The sequence below is a fragment of the Clinocottus analis genome, unplaced genomic scaffold (assembly GCF_023055335.1).
Source record: "Clinocottus analis isolate CAN_PGR_092001 unplaced genomic scaffold, fCliAna1.0.p SCAF_15, whole genome shotgun sequence".
NCBI classification, from domain to species: domain Eukaryota; kingdom Metazoa; phylum Chordata; class Actinopteri; order Perciformes; family Cottidae; genus Clinocottus; species Clinocottus analis.
The window spans coordinates 12,620,193-12,636,129 of NW_027175876.1; the positions used below are offsets into that span (position 1 = coordinate 12,620,193).

Genomic DNA, 15,937 nt, shown 5'->3' on the forward strand with positions numbered 1-15,937 from the left:
GACATTTCTTTTTTTGAATCAGCTTTATTGGCCATGTGTCTTTACGCATGCATGGAATTTGCCTCTGCTTTCACGTAGCTCTCATTGTACATATATACACATTATATACAATAAACAAGTTAAATATAAAAAGACAACAAAGACAACCAATTAGTGCAGATGGAGGTGTCTGATTAATTATTCATCAGTGACGGCCAGTGGAAGGAAGTTGTTCCTGTGTTTGGTGGTTTTGGGTTGCATTCAAATCCGAATATGTGGTAGTGTCACTGAAATGGTCCGAGGCCTCTCAAAACGGTTCAAAACTGGTGCATGAGGCCAAATCGAGGGCCTACAAGTGCAACATGACTTGTACACTGTATTGTGTTTCGGCCGTTCACGCGGCTTCAACCGGTTCCGATCGCCGGTTACGGGATTGGTGTTTCTCCAAAAGTTGATTCTGTCAGACAACTGATTTTTTTAGTGTCTGAGAACGTCATCTGTTGATGTTGGTGGTCTGAAGGTCTGATCCTCTTGTGTGCCCGTCCAGCTGAAGACACCTTCCTGTCGGCCATCATCAACTACACCAACAGCTCCACGGTGCACTTCAAACTCTCGCCCACCTACGTCCTGTACATGGCCTGCCGCTTCGTCCTGTCGCCCTCTTACCGGCCCGACATGTCGCCGTCCGAGAGGACGCACAAGGTCATTGCCATCGTGAACAAGATGGTGAGCATGATGGAGGGCGTCATTCAGGTCAGTAACACATCTTTACAAATCTTATTTTTGCGTGTCTGTGTGTGCTGTGATATTTGGAGGTGATATTGCGTATTCATTTTGTGCATTACCTCAGTGTGTTCTGCTCCTTAATTAGTGCTGTTTTTTTTAAAGATTGTGTGCGCTTATTCTCCCCCAACACTGTTTTCTTACAAACTACACTGCCTGTAGTTGTGTTAGGTGTGTGTACGTGTATGCTTCTTGCAGCTTTCCCTCCACAGTTTGTCTACTTGTCTGTTTGGAAAGCTTGTGATGTGAAGCCTGCTATGAAGAAACAGAGTCTCTGAGAAACTTCAGTGAGCATGGCGCTGTCTCTGATCATTAGTAAGAAATCAGTTCAAAATCTTTGACACTGGCGCTAATAGGATAGCGGAGTTTTTACGGCAACACGTGCATAAACCTTTTAGAACAAAATAAAACTTACAAGTAATAGAACACAATTAAAAATAAAAATCTAAATCAGAGAATATGAAACGTATGAAACTGGTGGAATAGTTATTCTTTGCTTAAGGTTACAGTGAGGAACTCTTACACAGTATTAGGACTCATTTATGGAAATGACACATTTCAGAACAATATGTTTTATTTGTCTGGACTATAATTTATAATAAAGTTCATCACTTTAATGTTGCAGCTGTAAAGTTAGATCGCATTTTAATATAAATATAATAATATACACATTTAAAAAATATATTAAAAAAAGAGTCATTGGGGGTTCTTCTAAGAATCCATGTAGGTTAATTTATAGTTTGTAGTATGAATCATAATTTGCAAAGAATCTGGAGTAAAAATTACAACATTAGCTTAAAAAGGGATCAGAAGTATTAAAAGCATTAAATGAAAATGGTAAAGGACCTCATAATTATACATATGTACAATACTTGAGTAATGTAGTTACATTCATGACTGGAAATGAGACTAAGTATCTATTACCAGCTTTAATACTAGTTTTTCATCCAGTTTCTTTTTCTTTCTTCTTCATAAGAGTTGAAGCCCGATGCACAGCCCCACTTCACATGGTGCTTGCTGAGAATGCTAGCATTAAGACCAAAAAAAAAGCTTGTTTGTAGATCAGAGGATCGTTGAAAAATGTTTTTACACACACTCCTTAAGTTTGAGGCTCAGTAATTGCCAATTCTTCTTGCATTAGTACAATTCACTTCTATTTGTTCAGCTGGCAGCTATTCATTGCCGTTGGTATGCAGCGAAGTTGTGAGAGAAAATGCACTCAGACTTAATCTATTTCTGTCTGCATGTAGCAGGATTTCAGTCTTAGAGAGTTTCGGGGAAATATTTTTAGCTTCTGAGAAATATGGGAGCGTTCAACCATCCTGCTTCAGGATTTAAAACTGTATTTCTGTGAGATCCTGGAGAACATAATCCTGAATAATAGAGTGATTGTGACCAGCTTGAGTGTGCGATGTGCTGGAGATGGACGCGCTCGTCCAGTGCTTTGCATCCTGAAACGTCTTAACTGCATTACCTTGTTAATGTCTTCCCTAACGGATTGCAACGCGGCGTCTTTTAAACATTAGTGTGTGATTATCAAATGAAGTGTTTTGACTTTGTATCATCACAGAGAACGAGGAACAGCATCGTCTGATAGCGCCGGTCCTCTTTATAGTGAGACCACATTTCCCCATAAACTCTGCAGCTCGAGGGTGTCGCTCTCACTAGTTACTCAAACTGGGAGTTGAGGCAGATTTTCCCGTAACATTCCTGCTTCGTGCTGTGAAGCACTCCAACAGATTGAGTGCAGCGCTTGAATTTATTTTTGTTGTCAGTCACACTTTCTGGTAATTATACCGCTGTCTCAGAAATGTTCACTGTTGAAATGTTAATGACTTCATTCAATGATTCATTTTCCTTTTTTCGCTTTTTTTTTTCTTCCCCTTAGTCTGCACATTTAAACACCTTCACACTCGTTAAGTTCCTTGTGAGCTCTTTTACTCCCAGTTTTTCGAACTGAAGCTCCAGTTCTTAAAATGAATTCAGTTTTAATATGAAGCATTGTTTGCAGTTAGGGTTGGGTGATCAGTTAATTTTTCAAAGTATACTTTGTTGCCTGTTTTGATGATGAACTTCATTCTACAGTTGGGATGTTTTGAAGTGGGATTGTATGAGGTACTCATCAATAGTCGGTGCATTACACACAATAGATGACGGTCGGCACGCCTCCGGTTTAGAAACGAGCCAGAGTACCAGCACGGGAGCGAAGCACTGCTGTGGACGGGGCCTCAGCAAGTGTCTTAGACATGCGCGCTATATTTAGAATGTTTTCACCACTTAACCTTCAGGCCTTTCCAACAGGCAGCTGAACCGCCGTCTCTATGCTCTCTTCAAAGCCACAAGACTCCATAAACAAAAACAGTACTTTTTCCTTTCAGAACACAGAAGATGTTGTTCTACCGCTGCCTCGATCAGATAGCTAGTGTTATTGTGTGTTCTTGCTGTTTTTAAAGAGTTGGTTAGGATTCAGTCTGATGACAATGAAGCGGTGTAACTATTGTAAATGGAGCGTGCACTTTAACCGATGGACTGATGTACGTACCTCATACAACCCCACCTCAAAATCTCCTTTATAAGCGGTTCTTATAGAGATCTTGAAAAGCTTCAAACCGTATGTGATATATTTCACAAACACCCTGTGCGATGTTTTCTTGAGCAGATGTGGTTTTCCACTGACCTCCTTCTGTTATGTTCTCTAACTGAATCAAGATGTCTTCACATTGTAAACCATGACCACGTCTGTGTCAAAGTGTGTGCGTGTGTAGTATGTGTGTTACATGGCCGTGTCCATACTGTAGCTGTTGACGTGTTTTCTCTCTGTCCTGTGAACGTGTCCTCCTCCTCTTCCTCCTCCTTCCTCTTCCTTCCATCCAGGAGATTCCTGAAGGGGATCAGGTAGGATAGCACACCATGATACGGCTGCTACAGACTCCTCTACCTCACTCGCTCACACTCTCTCCTTCTCCATCTTTCCTTCTCTCTCTCTCTTTATCTCGGTGTGGGCGACATAGATAAAATACCTCAAGCTCCACAATGCATCTCAATGTCTTTCATGTATCTCAAAATCTGTAACCCAGCTTGTAGATGTGAACTAGATAGATATGTACTTTATTAATCCTTAAGGGGAAATTTTTTTTGTCAGAGTAGCGTCCCACACTTACAGACATCAACATCAATGGAATAAACTAAACGATCTGCCTTTAAAGAAACTTAAAATAATATATATAAAATACTTTTCTCCTTCTCTGTTTCAGTGCAATGTGTCAAACGAATCATCCACCTTAAGAAATATAGAATGACTGAATTAATGTAAATAGAGTAAAACATGGATTTTAAGTTTGTCTTATAAAGAACTGTTGCTTAATACTTACAGCTGGAGCTGAAACAATTCATTCATTATTTGATTGACAGAAAATTACAGAACAAAAAAGCAATTTCAATTCGCTCTTTCAGGCTTTTGGAAATCGTTTTGCGCATTTTTGTTATTTCTTTCTGACATTTGATGAAGTAAACAGTTAATTGATTAATCAGAACATTATTAGGAAAATTAACTTATAAATAAAATACTTATAGATTGCTGCCTAACAAAGATAATGGAAATGCAAAGGTGACTTTAATGTCATCCAATAATATAATATTCTTTTATATTTAATAATATAAGACAAATAACATATGTAACCTATTTAATACATTATTTCAACCATTGTTTTCAATGACATTTCTATTCTCTTTGTGTATTATAATCCTTGAATCTTTAAACAATTGGACCGATTCAACCATTAGTTGCTTTGTGCACATTTGTTGCTCTGAACACTTTGACTCACTGAGATTTCTGGTCACAAGGAAATAGTTTCATCGTCATCAATATCTGACGCTCCTTTTGAAGGCCAACCAGATCCCACGTTAACGATAAAATATGTAAAACCATGTCGCCCAACCTCATCAACCTCTTGGCTCCTCTGAGAATCTCTGCCTCTCTCTTCAATCTGTACCTTTCTCTTTACTTTTGTCTGCTTTTTTTGTTTTTTTGACCAGCCCTTCATTGTTGCTGCTGCTTCTTTTTCTCCATTTTTTTTTAACAGAAATGTAAAATACAGCCATAATTATGCGTCCTCCCACAGCTGGAAAACTAAGCAACAACAGCAACATCCTACCCAACTAATTCCATTCAACTTCCTGCTGGACCTGCCTCGTACTAAAAAACAAACAAACAAACCAAAAAACAAACAAATGGCAAAACCAAAGCAACCACTCTTTCCACCGTTGCTGCACCTGTAAATTCTGGCATCCATCTTGTGTGACAACACGTCTTGCTTCTACTACTCAGCCGTGTGGATGAGAGACGAGTCCCTCCGACCTCCTCCACCTCCTCTGCTTCATTTGTCTATTTGGAAGTTCATTTAACATGTTCATCCATCTGTCCGTGTTTTAAGCGTTTCCTAAATGTTTTATTGTCTCGTTTTTGATGCACTTGGCTCCATCTCTCATTCTCTGGCTGTTCTGAATGAAGGGATTTTTTTATTTGAATTTTCTTTGTTTTGTTTGATTTGCGTTTTTCAAGGTGGGGATAGATGAGTGCAGGGGAGCGAGCCTCGCACAGTCCTCCCTCTCTGAGTGGCGGAGATATTAACCAATCAGCTCCTCACACACCGAGCTCTGTCCTCCCCGTTGATCTCTGAAAACAAACTGTCCGTTAGACTGTAGGCTGACACATGGAGCATCGTCCACTCAGCTTTGGTCATATTGTAATCCTGGTTTATGGGATTGCTTCTGCAAGCTACTTGATTGATAGCCTACGCTGCAATACTAGAGCTTCTGCTAAAAAATAAATTGCAGCGATATGCATATATATGCATTGTTTTTATGACATTTTAAAAACAACATTTTAGAAGTAGATGAGTCATTCGTATCCGCTCATGTCCGTGGGATAGATATGCTAAAGTAGGCAGTTAAACCACTTGAGCAAAGGGCGTTAGTTTGATTTTGTATAAAAACGGGTAATCTGACTCTACCCAAATGTTGCAAAAATCATCATAGGTGAAAAATTGTTGTTTGAATCGTTATTAGCATTAAACAGAGCCAGGATATCTTTCGCCCTGTTTCCTGTCTCTATGCTAAGCTAAGCTAACCGGCTGCTGACTATATACTTGTATTTAATAGACGGACATGAGGATGCTATCAATCTTCTCGTCTAAGTTTTGGCAAGGTGCAGTGTTGATTAGATTGTATGAATCAGAAAATATTACCATAAAGATTAATATCTATTGTCATAATAAAAAGATGTCTTAAAATCAAATGTGAATGGCTCAAATCTGACTGGTTGACCACACAAATGTCCTTGTATGTCATTCTGATTGATTGGAAATTAATGGACTTCTAATCACTTTTGATCCTCTTACTCTGATGCTTTCTTTAGTGTAAGACTACGGTCTAACGGTCTTTAGTTTTGTCAAAAAGAAACGTGTACAACCAACTGGTTAGTCGAGGTGGCTGGTGTTTGGTGACCTGGTAAATGGAGTGTGTGTCTAAAAGGAGTGGTCACTAATGTCCCTCATAAAGTCAGAGAGGAAAATGTTTTCGAGCTCACATTCAAATGGGAAAGAAATGAAGGCCGTTTAATTGAGCGTCGTCTTCAGAGTGACAGTGGTGACCACTCTTCCTCTCGGCACCGGGTTGGCTTACAGTGAGGGGTGGGCGGGGCATGAGTCTATCCCTGAGGTAACAACTGCTCCTTCTGGCTGCCGCTCAAACAGAAACCCCTCTACTACCTTCTGTTCTAACGCTCCAGTCTGTCCTTGATCCTGCTGCTCTAACAACTTCCTCCGTATGTGTTTTTTTTCTGTGTGTGTGTGTGTGTGTGTGTGGCTTTGGTTGGTACGTTACAGAAGCAGAAGAACATCGCCGGAGCGCTGGCTTTCTGGATGGCCAACGCTTCAGAGCTGCTCAACTTCATCAAGCAGGACCGAGACCTGAGCCGCGTCACGTTGGACGCCCAGGACGTCCTCGCCCATCTGGTCCAGATGGCATTTAAGTCAGTCTGTGTGTGTGCTTGTGTGTGTGTGTGTGGATGTGGGGTGGTAATCTGGAATGTCATGGACGCTTCAGGGATGTGTACCAGACCGGGGAAAGGCGGGGAATATGGTCGGTTCTCCATGGAGATCAAGAAATATGAGTTTGCAAATGAGTCACTCAACTGGAATGCGTTAAAATGTTATTTTAAAAACATGAGAGAATTACCTGCACATAGCTCTCTTTTTCCATGCTCTTCTTTTTCCCGCTTTTGTCCGCATTAGTTAGTAGTCTCCCTCACGTAGATGTGAGGGTGTGAACACACCTGTATTGTTACAGTAGATCATCATATAGGAATCTAGGAAAAGGACGGTATGCGCAGGAGTCGCATGATAACCATGTTTGTTTAAAATTAACATCGCATTAAAAGCTCAAGATTAGTAGCTTACACACAGGGGAGGAAAAAAAGTAAATATATTCTCAGGGTGCTGTGCTATATTTGCACATTTATTTTTTCAAATAAAGACCAAAAAAAAAGCTTAAAATACTCACAGAAGGAAACCTTGGTTGAAACTTTGTGTCCATGCATAATAAAAGAAGAAATGGGAACACGACGGCAGTGTGAAGCTATTTTCTCTCCGGGTTTTCTGTCGAGAGGTTTTTTTTCACGGCTCGTTTGAAAAAGTTACTCGTCAAGATGAAAAGATTCTCTTTAAGACAGACGATTGAAGAAGAGCTTCTCTGTGGTTTGGTGGGGAAGTCTTGATGTCTCTGACGCGCTGTAATGTGTGCGTGCAGGTACTTGGTCCACTGTCTCCAGGCTGATCTCAACAACTACATGCCCGCCTTCCTGGACGACCCAGAGGAACATACTCCACAGAGACCCAAGATCGGTAAGACACACACACTCACTCTTTAGGTCGTTAATGTCTCTGAACTTTGAGCTGAATCCTGTTTAAAGGTATAAAGAGGTAAAACATTTGAGAAAAGTCTGAAGATCAGCCGTTATTGCTGCAGTGGTGCATCCCAAAACCCATGGTGGGAAACTGTTGTGGTTACTTCCAGTGACTTCTTTGAGTCAACATACAAATTATGATGTCCATTCTGACCATAACCATGTCAAATCTGTGGCTTTAAACAGACACTTGTGTGAGTAAAAAGGGAAATGTTAGTAACCGAGGCTTCAGGGCACCGGAAGATGACTAGATAACTCGTTTTCAGCTTCATGTGAAGCAACCTCATGTCAGTGACCTGTAACAGTGTTGCTCAAAGTAACAGTGTTACTCAAAGTAACAGTGTTGCTCAAAGTAACAGTGTTGCTCAAAGTAACAGTGTTGCTCAAAGTAACAGTGTTGCTCAAAGTAACAGTGTTGCTCAAAGTAACAATGTTGCTCAAAGTAACAGTGTTCGAATCTTTAGTGGCATCTGGTGGTAAATTGCAGATTGCAACCAACTAAATACTCCTTTGTCTCAGCCAGCAGAGAAGTTTACAAGAACAAAGTAAGATAAACAGACTCAAACAGACAGCTTCTGTTTTAGCTTGCTTGTTTAAAAAGAAAAAGCTTTTGGCCAATCTTCTGTGCTGAGCTTGTGTAAATTAAGCAGCGGTAGATGAGAGACTGAGACAAGGCCGATTGAAGTGGGTTTCACGTTTGTTGACATGTTGGTGCTTGTTGAACAGATGTGTTAATAAAGTATTGTTTGTTTTTTACTCACAACTGTTACAAAAATACTAAGACTCTAAGCTTCAGATGATTACACACTGATTTTAAAACAACTTAAATCCCCCTAAATGTTACACACAGTTCCTTTTCAAAGTATTGTAATCCCAGTTTATCGCTGCCACAAACCTGCCACTGTGAATTGAATGCTTGTCAGTCATTGAGCGTATATAATCTGATGTCTCTTCTCCTTTCCAGAGGACGTCCTGCACACACTGACTGGGGCGATGTCGTTGCTGCGGCGGTGTCGGGTCAACGCCGCCCTGACCATCCAGCTCTTCTCGCAGCTCTTCCACTTCATCAACATGTGGCTCTTCAACAAGCTGGTGACGGACACCGAATCGGGGCTGTGCTGCCACTACTGGGGGGCAATCCTCAGGCAGCAGCTCAGCCACATCGAGGCCTGGGCAGAGAAACAGGGTCTGGAGCTCGCCGCCGACTGCCACCTCAGTCGAATCGTTCAGGTAAGGGGGCGGGGACACACGCAGATGCTCAGACTGAGAGGGTCGTGGAGTTTGTTGAATTCACAAGTTGTTGTTTTCCCCTGTTTTTAGTGAATTACTGCCAGTTGGTTCTTTCCTTTTTTTATTTGCTGTTGAAATCACAGGATCTTTAATGGTCTTTGTCAGTCAGTGGCACTTAAGCTCATGCTTGGCTTACCACTGGGACATTTCTCTCAAAAAGCTTAACAAGCAAAGATACATCAAGGTAATTTACTTGTAAGGTGCAAGAATTGACTAAAGTGAAGTGTAGAAAGAGGCTATTAGCGATAAGAGAAGTAAATTGTCCAAACAGTAACGTGTGTTAGAGAAGCCGGGAGCCCACAGACAGCGAGGATACGATATACAAGGAATGTGGCTCATTGACATGTTTGTTTTTCTGTGCGTCCACCAGGCCACCACCCTGCTGACTATGGACAAGTACTCCATGCAGGACGTGCAGAACATCCACAACACCTGCTTTAAGCTCAACTCCCTGCAGCTCCACGCTCTCATGACCAACTACCATTGTGCTCCGGACGAGCCTTACATCCCGCCTGTAAGTCAGAAGCGCAATAGAGAGCATTCATAATGATGCACACGCAGTTTTCTGTTTGATAAGCCCAGCTTTATGTAAATCACAGATGTTGAAAATAGCCGCTACTATTAAGTGAGCTTTTAGATGAAATGAACCGGCCCGTTGACTCATTTTTGTTTGTTTGTTTGCGTACAGGAGCTGATAGACCACGTGGTGGCAGTGGCAGAGAACACAGCAGATGAGCTGGCGAGGAGCGATGGCAGAGAGGTTCAGCTGGAGGAGGATCCAGACCTTCAGCTGCCCTTCCTCCTTCCTGAGGACGGCTACTCCTGCGACGTGGTGCGCAGCCTCCCCAACGGCTTGCAGGACTTCCTGGAGCCGCTGCTGCAGAGAGGTAAACTCACCGGGACCAATATTTAACAATAACAAGATTCTGTTAAGTTATCAACGAGTTCGAATGCTCGAGCTTTTGTGCAAGAGTGTTCTGTGTCTTATCGTTGATACATTCAGTTAAATTCAGGGTCGAGTGATTATGGGCACCGATAATAATCGTGCAACAAGTTGATGTTTGAAGTCCTTATCCACTCAAAATTATGTTTTGCTCATTGTTATGTAATGTGGATGTTTGACCTTCATTGAGTTTGACACTTGCAAAGAAGAAAGGACCAGGTAAAGGGGAAACTTTTGTTCCCCTTTACCTGAACCTTTGTTCCCCCTCCTGGTTTTTGTGTCTGAGTGACGAATGGGCGCAAATGCCTACCATCAATATGTTAGTAGCTTCACTCAAAGTGCTTGTTTTTGCCAGTTCAGCAAAAACAAGCACTTTGAGTGAAGGTAAAGCTACCCAATATTGCCCAATTACGTTCCATTCTGTTTAGAGTCTACCGTCTATACTTCCTTAATACTGGACCAATATCCAACACATTTTCTGTATATTTTTCACGATCTTTAACGAAATTGTTTTTCAAGAACTGTAACAATTGATTTGGTAAAACAATTTTGTTTCTATTCCGGTTATTCATGTCCTGTAGCTGTTATTTGAACACATATAATTTACATCCATGAACTACTCTTAAGTGTGTGTGTGTGTGTTTCTTCTGACAGGTTTCTGTAGGTTAGTGCCCCACGCCCGATCGCCGGGTACCTGGACCGTCCACTTTGAAGGAGCTGACTGCGACAGCCACTTCTCTGCTGCTGACAGTTCTGAGATGGTAGGACCATAACACACATACACAGAGTGTGTCTGTCTGTGTGTGTGTGTGTGTGTGTGTGTGTGTGTGTGTGTGTGTGTGTGTGTGTGTGTGTGTGTGTGTGTGTGTGTGTGTGTGTGTGTGTGTGTGTGTGTGTGTGTGTGTGTGTGTGTGTGTGGGCATTGGGGCAGCTCGGGTAAAGTGGGGCCACAGAGGGCTTTGAGCTTTCGAGAGTTGGTAATGCTGACGCATAGAAGCTGTGGAGACTGAGTGTACAGTAGATCTGACATCTAAGACAAGGACTTAAAATAACTTGCGGAGACGGCAAACTTCAAGCTGGTTTTCTTTTTCGAAACAATAATCTCCATATTGCGCTAGGGGTGGGAAAAAAATCGATAAAGCATAGTATCGCAATATTTGGCGTGGCAACATTTTATCGATACACGGAAGCCAAGTATTTTATTTAATCAATTCTAAACGTTTTGGTCTTAGAATAATAAAATCAATTTATTTTTTGTTGACAAAGTTTCCCTTTGGGAACAATTTGCAGTTGAAAAAAGGTAATAAAATGCATTATATCGCAAAACTTAATGTATCTCGATAATATCGTATCGGGACTTAAGTATCGTGACGATATTGTATTGGTAAATCCCACCCCTATACTGCTCTCAGATTACTTTTCATTGGGATTACTCAAAATAATTTATACAGAGGAATAAAGATCAAGCTTCACTTATATTAATAGTATTTGTACAATTAAATTCCAGCTGCTGCTTCCGACCATTGTTTCCAATTTGTGTTATCTGTATTTTTTCATGTAAGATCCATAAGTTAAAATATATTTATCTTTCCAAAACAACATTTTCACTCAAAGGGACGCATCACTGATGAGCTATACTCATTAAATAAAATTAAGATAATAAAAAATGAACAATTATTTAATCCAACCAATTATGTAAACGGGCCCTCGCACCTTTGCGCACCCCGGTTCAGGCAGCCGACAATGTCTGCGTCAACGTTTCCATGCGTTAGACATTTTTGTTTCTTGCATGGTGTGCCGCTTGAAATTATTATTTGCAAACAGTCGACAACTTCCTGTATCCACTGTGTGGCGCTCGACAACATGCATCATACTGCTCTATATCAAGTGGAGACAACATCATGTAAACCAGATGCCGATTGTCACATAACACTGACTTCCTGTTGCCAGTAGGTGGCGCCATGACTGAATAATACGTTTTGAATGTAAAATATGTCATTTGCGACTGCCCTTTTGTTGACATATTTTCAATAAACAGTACTGGCATTGAGTGGTTGATTTGTAGTTAAAACTTAGCTGAAGTCTCCAGCGTTGGCTCATATGGATAACATAAACTGAAGGCACGCATTATATAAGCTGTCTTCAGGTGCTTTTGTTGACCTTTTCTGGCTAAGCTTGTATATCCACAGTTCTGGATAATTCAGGTAAATTATGCTGGATTTACTGGGTTTAAGGGAGATTTAAGAGGAGATTCAGTAGGCAAGACGTGACTAAATGAACTCGTAGATCAGTTCCAGCTGAATTTAAGACTAAAAAAGGTAAAAACCCTGAACAGAAACTGAGCGGGAGACGATACGACGGCGCAACTCACATAGTTTGACTATTTTTAGAAAAGTTTAAACCTGGAAGTCGCTTTGATTCGAGCCCAGAGTGTGTACGTGTGCACGTGTGTGGTCTCCCAGTTGAATAGCATTGATTACAGTGACTTCAGAAGAGGCAATTAACTTTTCATAACAGCATACACACAGACACACAATTTATAAAAACACACACACACAATTTAGTCAACACACTGCTCAAGGCGGTTTTTAAATGATAGACCTCACACAAGTACACACACACACACACACACACACACACACACACACACACACACACACACACACACACACACACACACACACACATCCACTTCCTCTGTAATTGTTCTGTTTATCCCTGCTCTATTTCATGACTGTAGTCTCAATATAATGCAGCCGTTTTTGACACACACAAACACACACACACACACACACACACACACACACACACACACACACACACACACACACACACACACACACACACACACACACACAGAGCCTTTGGTTAATGGTGTGTGTTCAAGCAAACTGGGGGGGCGGTGCGTGGGTTTTGTGGTGATATGACGTAGCGTGTTTACACCGTTTAGATGGGATCGGCGTTGCAAGCAGAGCATTTAGAATATGAACATAATGTATTGAAATTGGGCGCCAAATCTTCAGCAACACCCTTTAGTCTGTGCCAAGAGCCACACTTAAAGCAGAAGTAGCATCATTCTCACTGTTTGAACAGCACCGTGCCCACTAAATATTTGTTTATTTACAGATGTTTTGGATTCCTGCACTATAAAAGCTAAAGGTGTCACTTAACCTTGGTGCGTGTTGGAAGTTTGACCAGCCGGCGTCCACATAACTGCTCACGTCTATCTTCTTTCACCGTTCCTCCCCCTGCATGATGGAAAACTGGCCTGCTAAGATACCAAATGTCTGAAAATGTCCACGTCTTTATGTAGACCACCTCCTTTTACGCAATAGAGGGGTCACTGACCTGTGCTGGCATGAAGCTGTACCTGCTTCGCAGTAAAAGCCTTACATAAGACGGCCCAGTGAAAGCTTTACGATGTCTCCAGTATTTCCAGATGAGAGAACCTTTCATTATTTACATAGAAGTCATATGATGAAGGGATTTCTTTAAGTCCAGTACAGACAACATGAACCAAACAGAGCAAACGATTGCCCATTTAAATGTTTCAATGCTGTTTTAAGTTTGCTACTGGCCGTCTTATGTAAGGCTTCTACTCTGAAAGCAGGTTCAGCTTTAGGCCTTCAGCCGAACTCGCTCGGAGACTTTTAACTCTCTGTTGCATAAAAGGACTGTGGAACTGTGTTTTGCTACACCTCTGGAGTGTTACCTAAATGTTGGTGGACATGAGGGGATACTTGTCTGGTTGATTGTCTTCAACCAGTCGCACCTTAAGTTAGCCGAAATAACATCTGATTAAACAGTTTATAAACAGCATTAATCTGTTCAAGCGATAGAATACACAGTTTGTACTCTGAGTGTTAGAGTTGTAGCTGTGATGTCACTGGTGTGTACTTGTACTGACGGTGCGGTCTTGTTCTGATTGTAGTCTGTTTTTGTCTTTTTGTGTAGATTGCATGTTGTCGTAGCAGTAGCTGTTGTGCGGTTTTTGTTGTTGTTGTTTTTGGGTGGGTGTTCCTGATGATTGCACAATAATCAACTTGCTACCACTGCATTTATGCTGCTGGCCACGCACGCTCTCTCTCACTCTCTGAAACAAAAACCCACCGGGATGCAGACATACTTTTGTATAAATCTGACATGATCGTATTTATTTTGGAGTACCCTTTGTCAGAATATTTTCCTTCATGATGTGGGAAACCTCTGCAGCTCCCTCTCTTTCTTTGTTTCTGTCTGTCTCCCCACCCAGCCCTGCTTCTCAAATGAGCCTGTGTGTGTAGCAATGATGTGGTTTTCATTCTGGACTTGAATCCAGAGACCGCAGGTTCCTTTGTGGTCTTTTCCTTTTTCCCCTTTTAACCCTCCCTCGTTTCTTCCCTCCCTTTTCTCATGCTTCCCTCTTTCTATTTTATTCCGGCTGCAGTGGCAGACACAGCGAACATTAGAGGACACTCGCTGAAATCCCCCCGAGGCTTTTACAGACAACAACTCAAGAGGTTTCATCCTCACTCAACCTTTGTCCTTCCTGTGCATCTCTCTTTTCAGCCAATGAGGAAAGATCCGGAGGTTGTCACGGTGACCCTGAAGAAGCACAACGGCATGGGCCTCAGCATCGTTGCTGCGAAGGTAGGAAACACCACCTGGAAGGGCATTGAAGTGTGTGTGTGTGTGTGTGTGTGTGTGTGTGTGTGTGTGTGTGTGTGTGTGTGTGTGTGTGTGTGTGTGTGTGTGTGTGTGAAATCCAAACTCCGGCAGATCTGAGATGTGTCTGAGCTTGTTCACGAAACTTTTCTTTTGCTGGAGAACTTCTCTTTGAAGGCAGAAGTCATATATTTTTCAAATATCTGCAGAAGTGTGAAGGCTTTGCATGAATTTGACAGGAAATCCCAAAATAGCTGTTTTTATCTTGGCTGTCGAGACGGAGTGCGTTGTGCGTGTGTGTGTCTGTGTGTCTGAGCAACATAGTGCTGCCAGCAAAGGCTGCAGTTTTAAATAGACGGCTTTCATTGTTGAGTCTGACAGCAGTGCAGAGACTAAACAGTGACATGGCAAAGAAAGTTCTGGATGAATCCCAGACATTTTGGTCTTTTGTTTGGGAGTGGGCGTTAAGGGCGGGTTAAGGTGCCGCTGTCTGTCCACATTATTTATTTGTTCATGTATCGACAAAACACTGTGAAATTATACTAAATTCATGTTAAAATAAAGTTCTTCACCTCAAGTGAAGTGAGGAAAGATGAAAGCGGTTTCACTCCGCCCACTTTGGGGTCATTTAAATTCCTGCAACTAGTGAGCCTTAAAGCCGCTTCAGTTTACTTACTTGACTATCACGTGAGACAAAGAAACACATCCTCTTGATTTAGAAGCCGTAAACCGTGAGTGATTAATCATCAAGACACTTGCTGATACATTTTCTGACTCGATTAATCGCTTCAGCTCTACTCAACTTTATTATTACCAATTATGGTCTTACAGTCGTGTGACACAGGGAACACACACACACACACACATAATGAAAATGTGTCAAACAAACGCTGAAAGCCAAACAATGTCCCCCGAGTGAGAGAAGATGAAACCTCGCATAAATCCAGCTGTCAGCCTCCAACCTAATGATCAGGGGTTAAAACAAACATCCCCGTCATCACACTCCAATTTTATTAGACCGTTCCGGGCGTCTGTCGACTCTTCCGGAGCTCTTGGCAGTTTGACTGCGTCACGGAGGATTCGTTAATCACCATCGTCCTGGTTGTTATGTAACATTCATAAGACCAATGCGGACCACCTGGTGTTTCAGTGGCGTTTGACATTTCCTGGGAGCGTTCTGCGAGGAGTCACAAAGGTGCGTGGGGCCGGGATGTTCCATATTGCTTCGATTCGAATAAAACAAAAAGAAAAAGGAAATAGCTCAGGAACATGCAGCACAGTTGGGGGTCCGCTTTGACTAACAAATTTCCTGTGGGGGAAACCCTGCACTTGAA

The 15,937-nt window shown here is 41.8% G+C and overlaps 1 protein-coding gene across 14 annotated transcripts in view; it reads left to right on the forward strand.

Annotated features, from left to right (window-relative positions):
- The window catches only part of afdna (afadin, adherens junction formation factor a), an 87,719-nt gene that overhangs the window by 41,364 nt on the left and 30,418 nt on the right, over positions 1–15,937 (forward strand). For 12 of the 14 annotated variants that reach the window (XM_068577005.1, XM_068577012.1, XM_068577014.1 and 9 more), the window contains 9 exons: positions 527–732; positions 3,637–3,657; positions 6,648–6,793; positions 7,570–7,664; positions 8,691–8,956; positions 9,387–9,530; positions 9,705–9,903; positions 10,614–10,720; positions 14,508–14,588. In XM_068577005.1, coding sequence (XP_068433106.1) covers positions 527–732; positions 3,637–3,657; positions 6,648–6,793; positions 7,570–7,664; positions 8,691–8,956; positions 9,387–9,530; positions 9,705–9,903; positions 10,614–10,720; positions 14,508–14,588 — 1,265 coding nt within the window. The remainder of the gene's footprint in view (positions 1–526; positions 733–3,636; positions 3,658–6,647; positions 6,794–7,569; positions 7,665–8,690; positions 8,957–9,386; positions 9,531–9,704; positions 9,904–10,613; positions 10,721–14,507; positions 14,589–15,937) is intronic. The other 2 variants (XM_068577010.1, XM_068577021.1) reach the window with 1 other exon arrangement.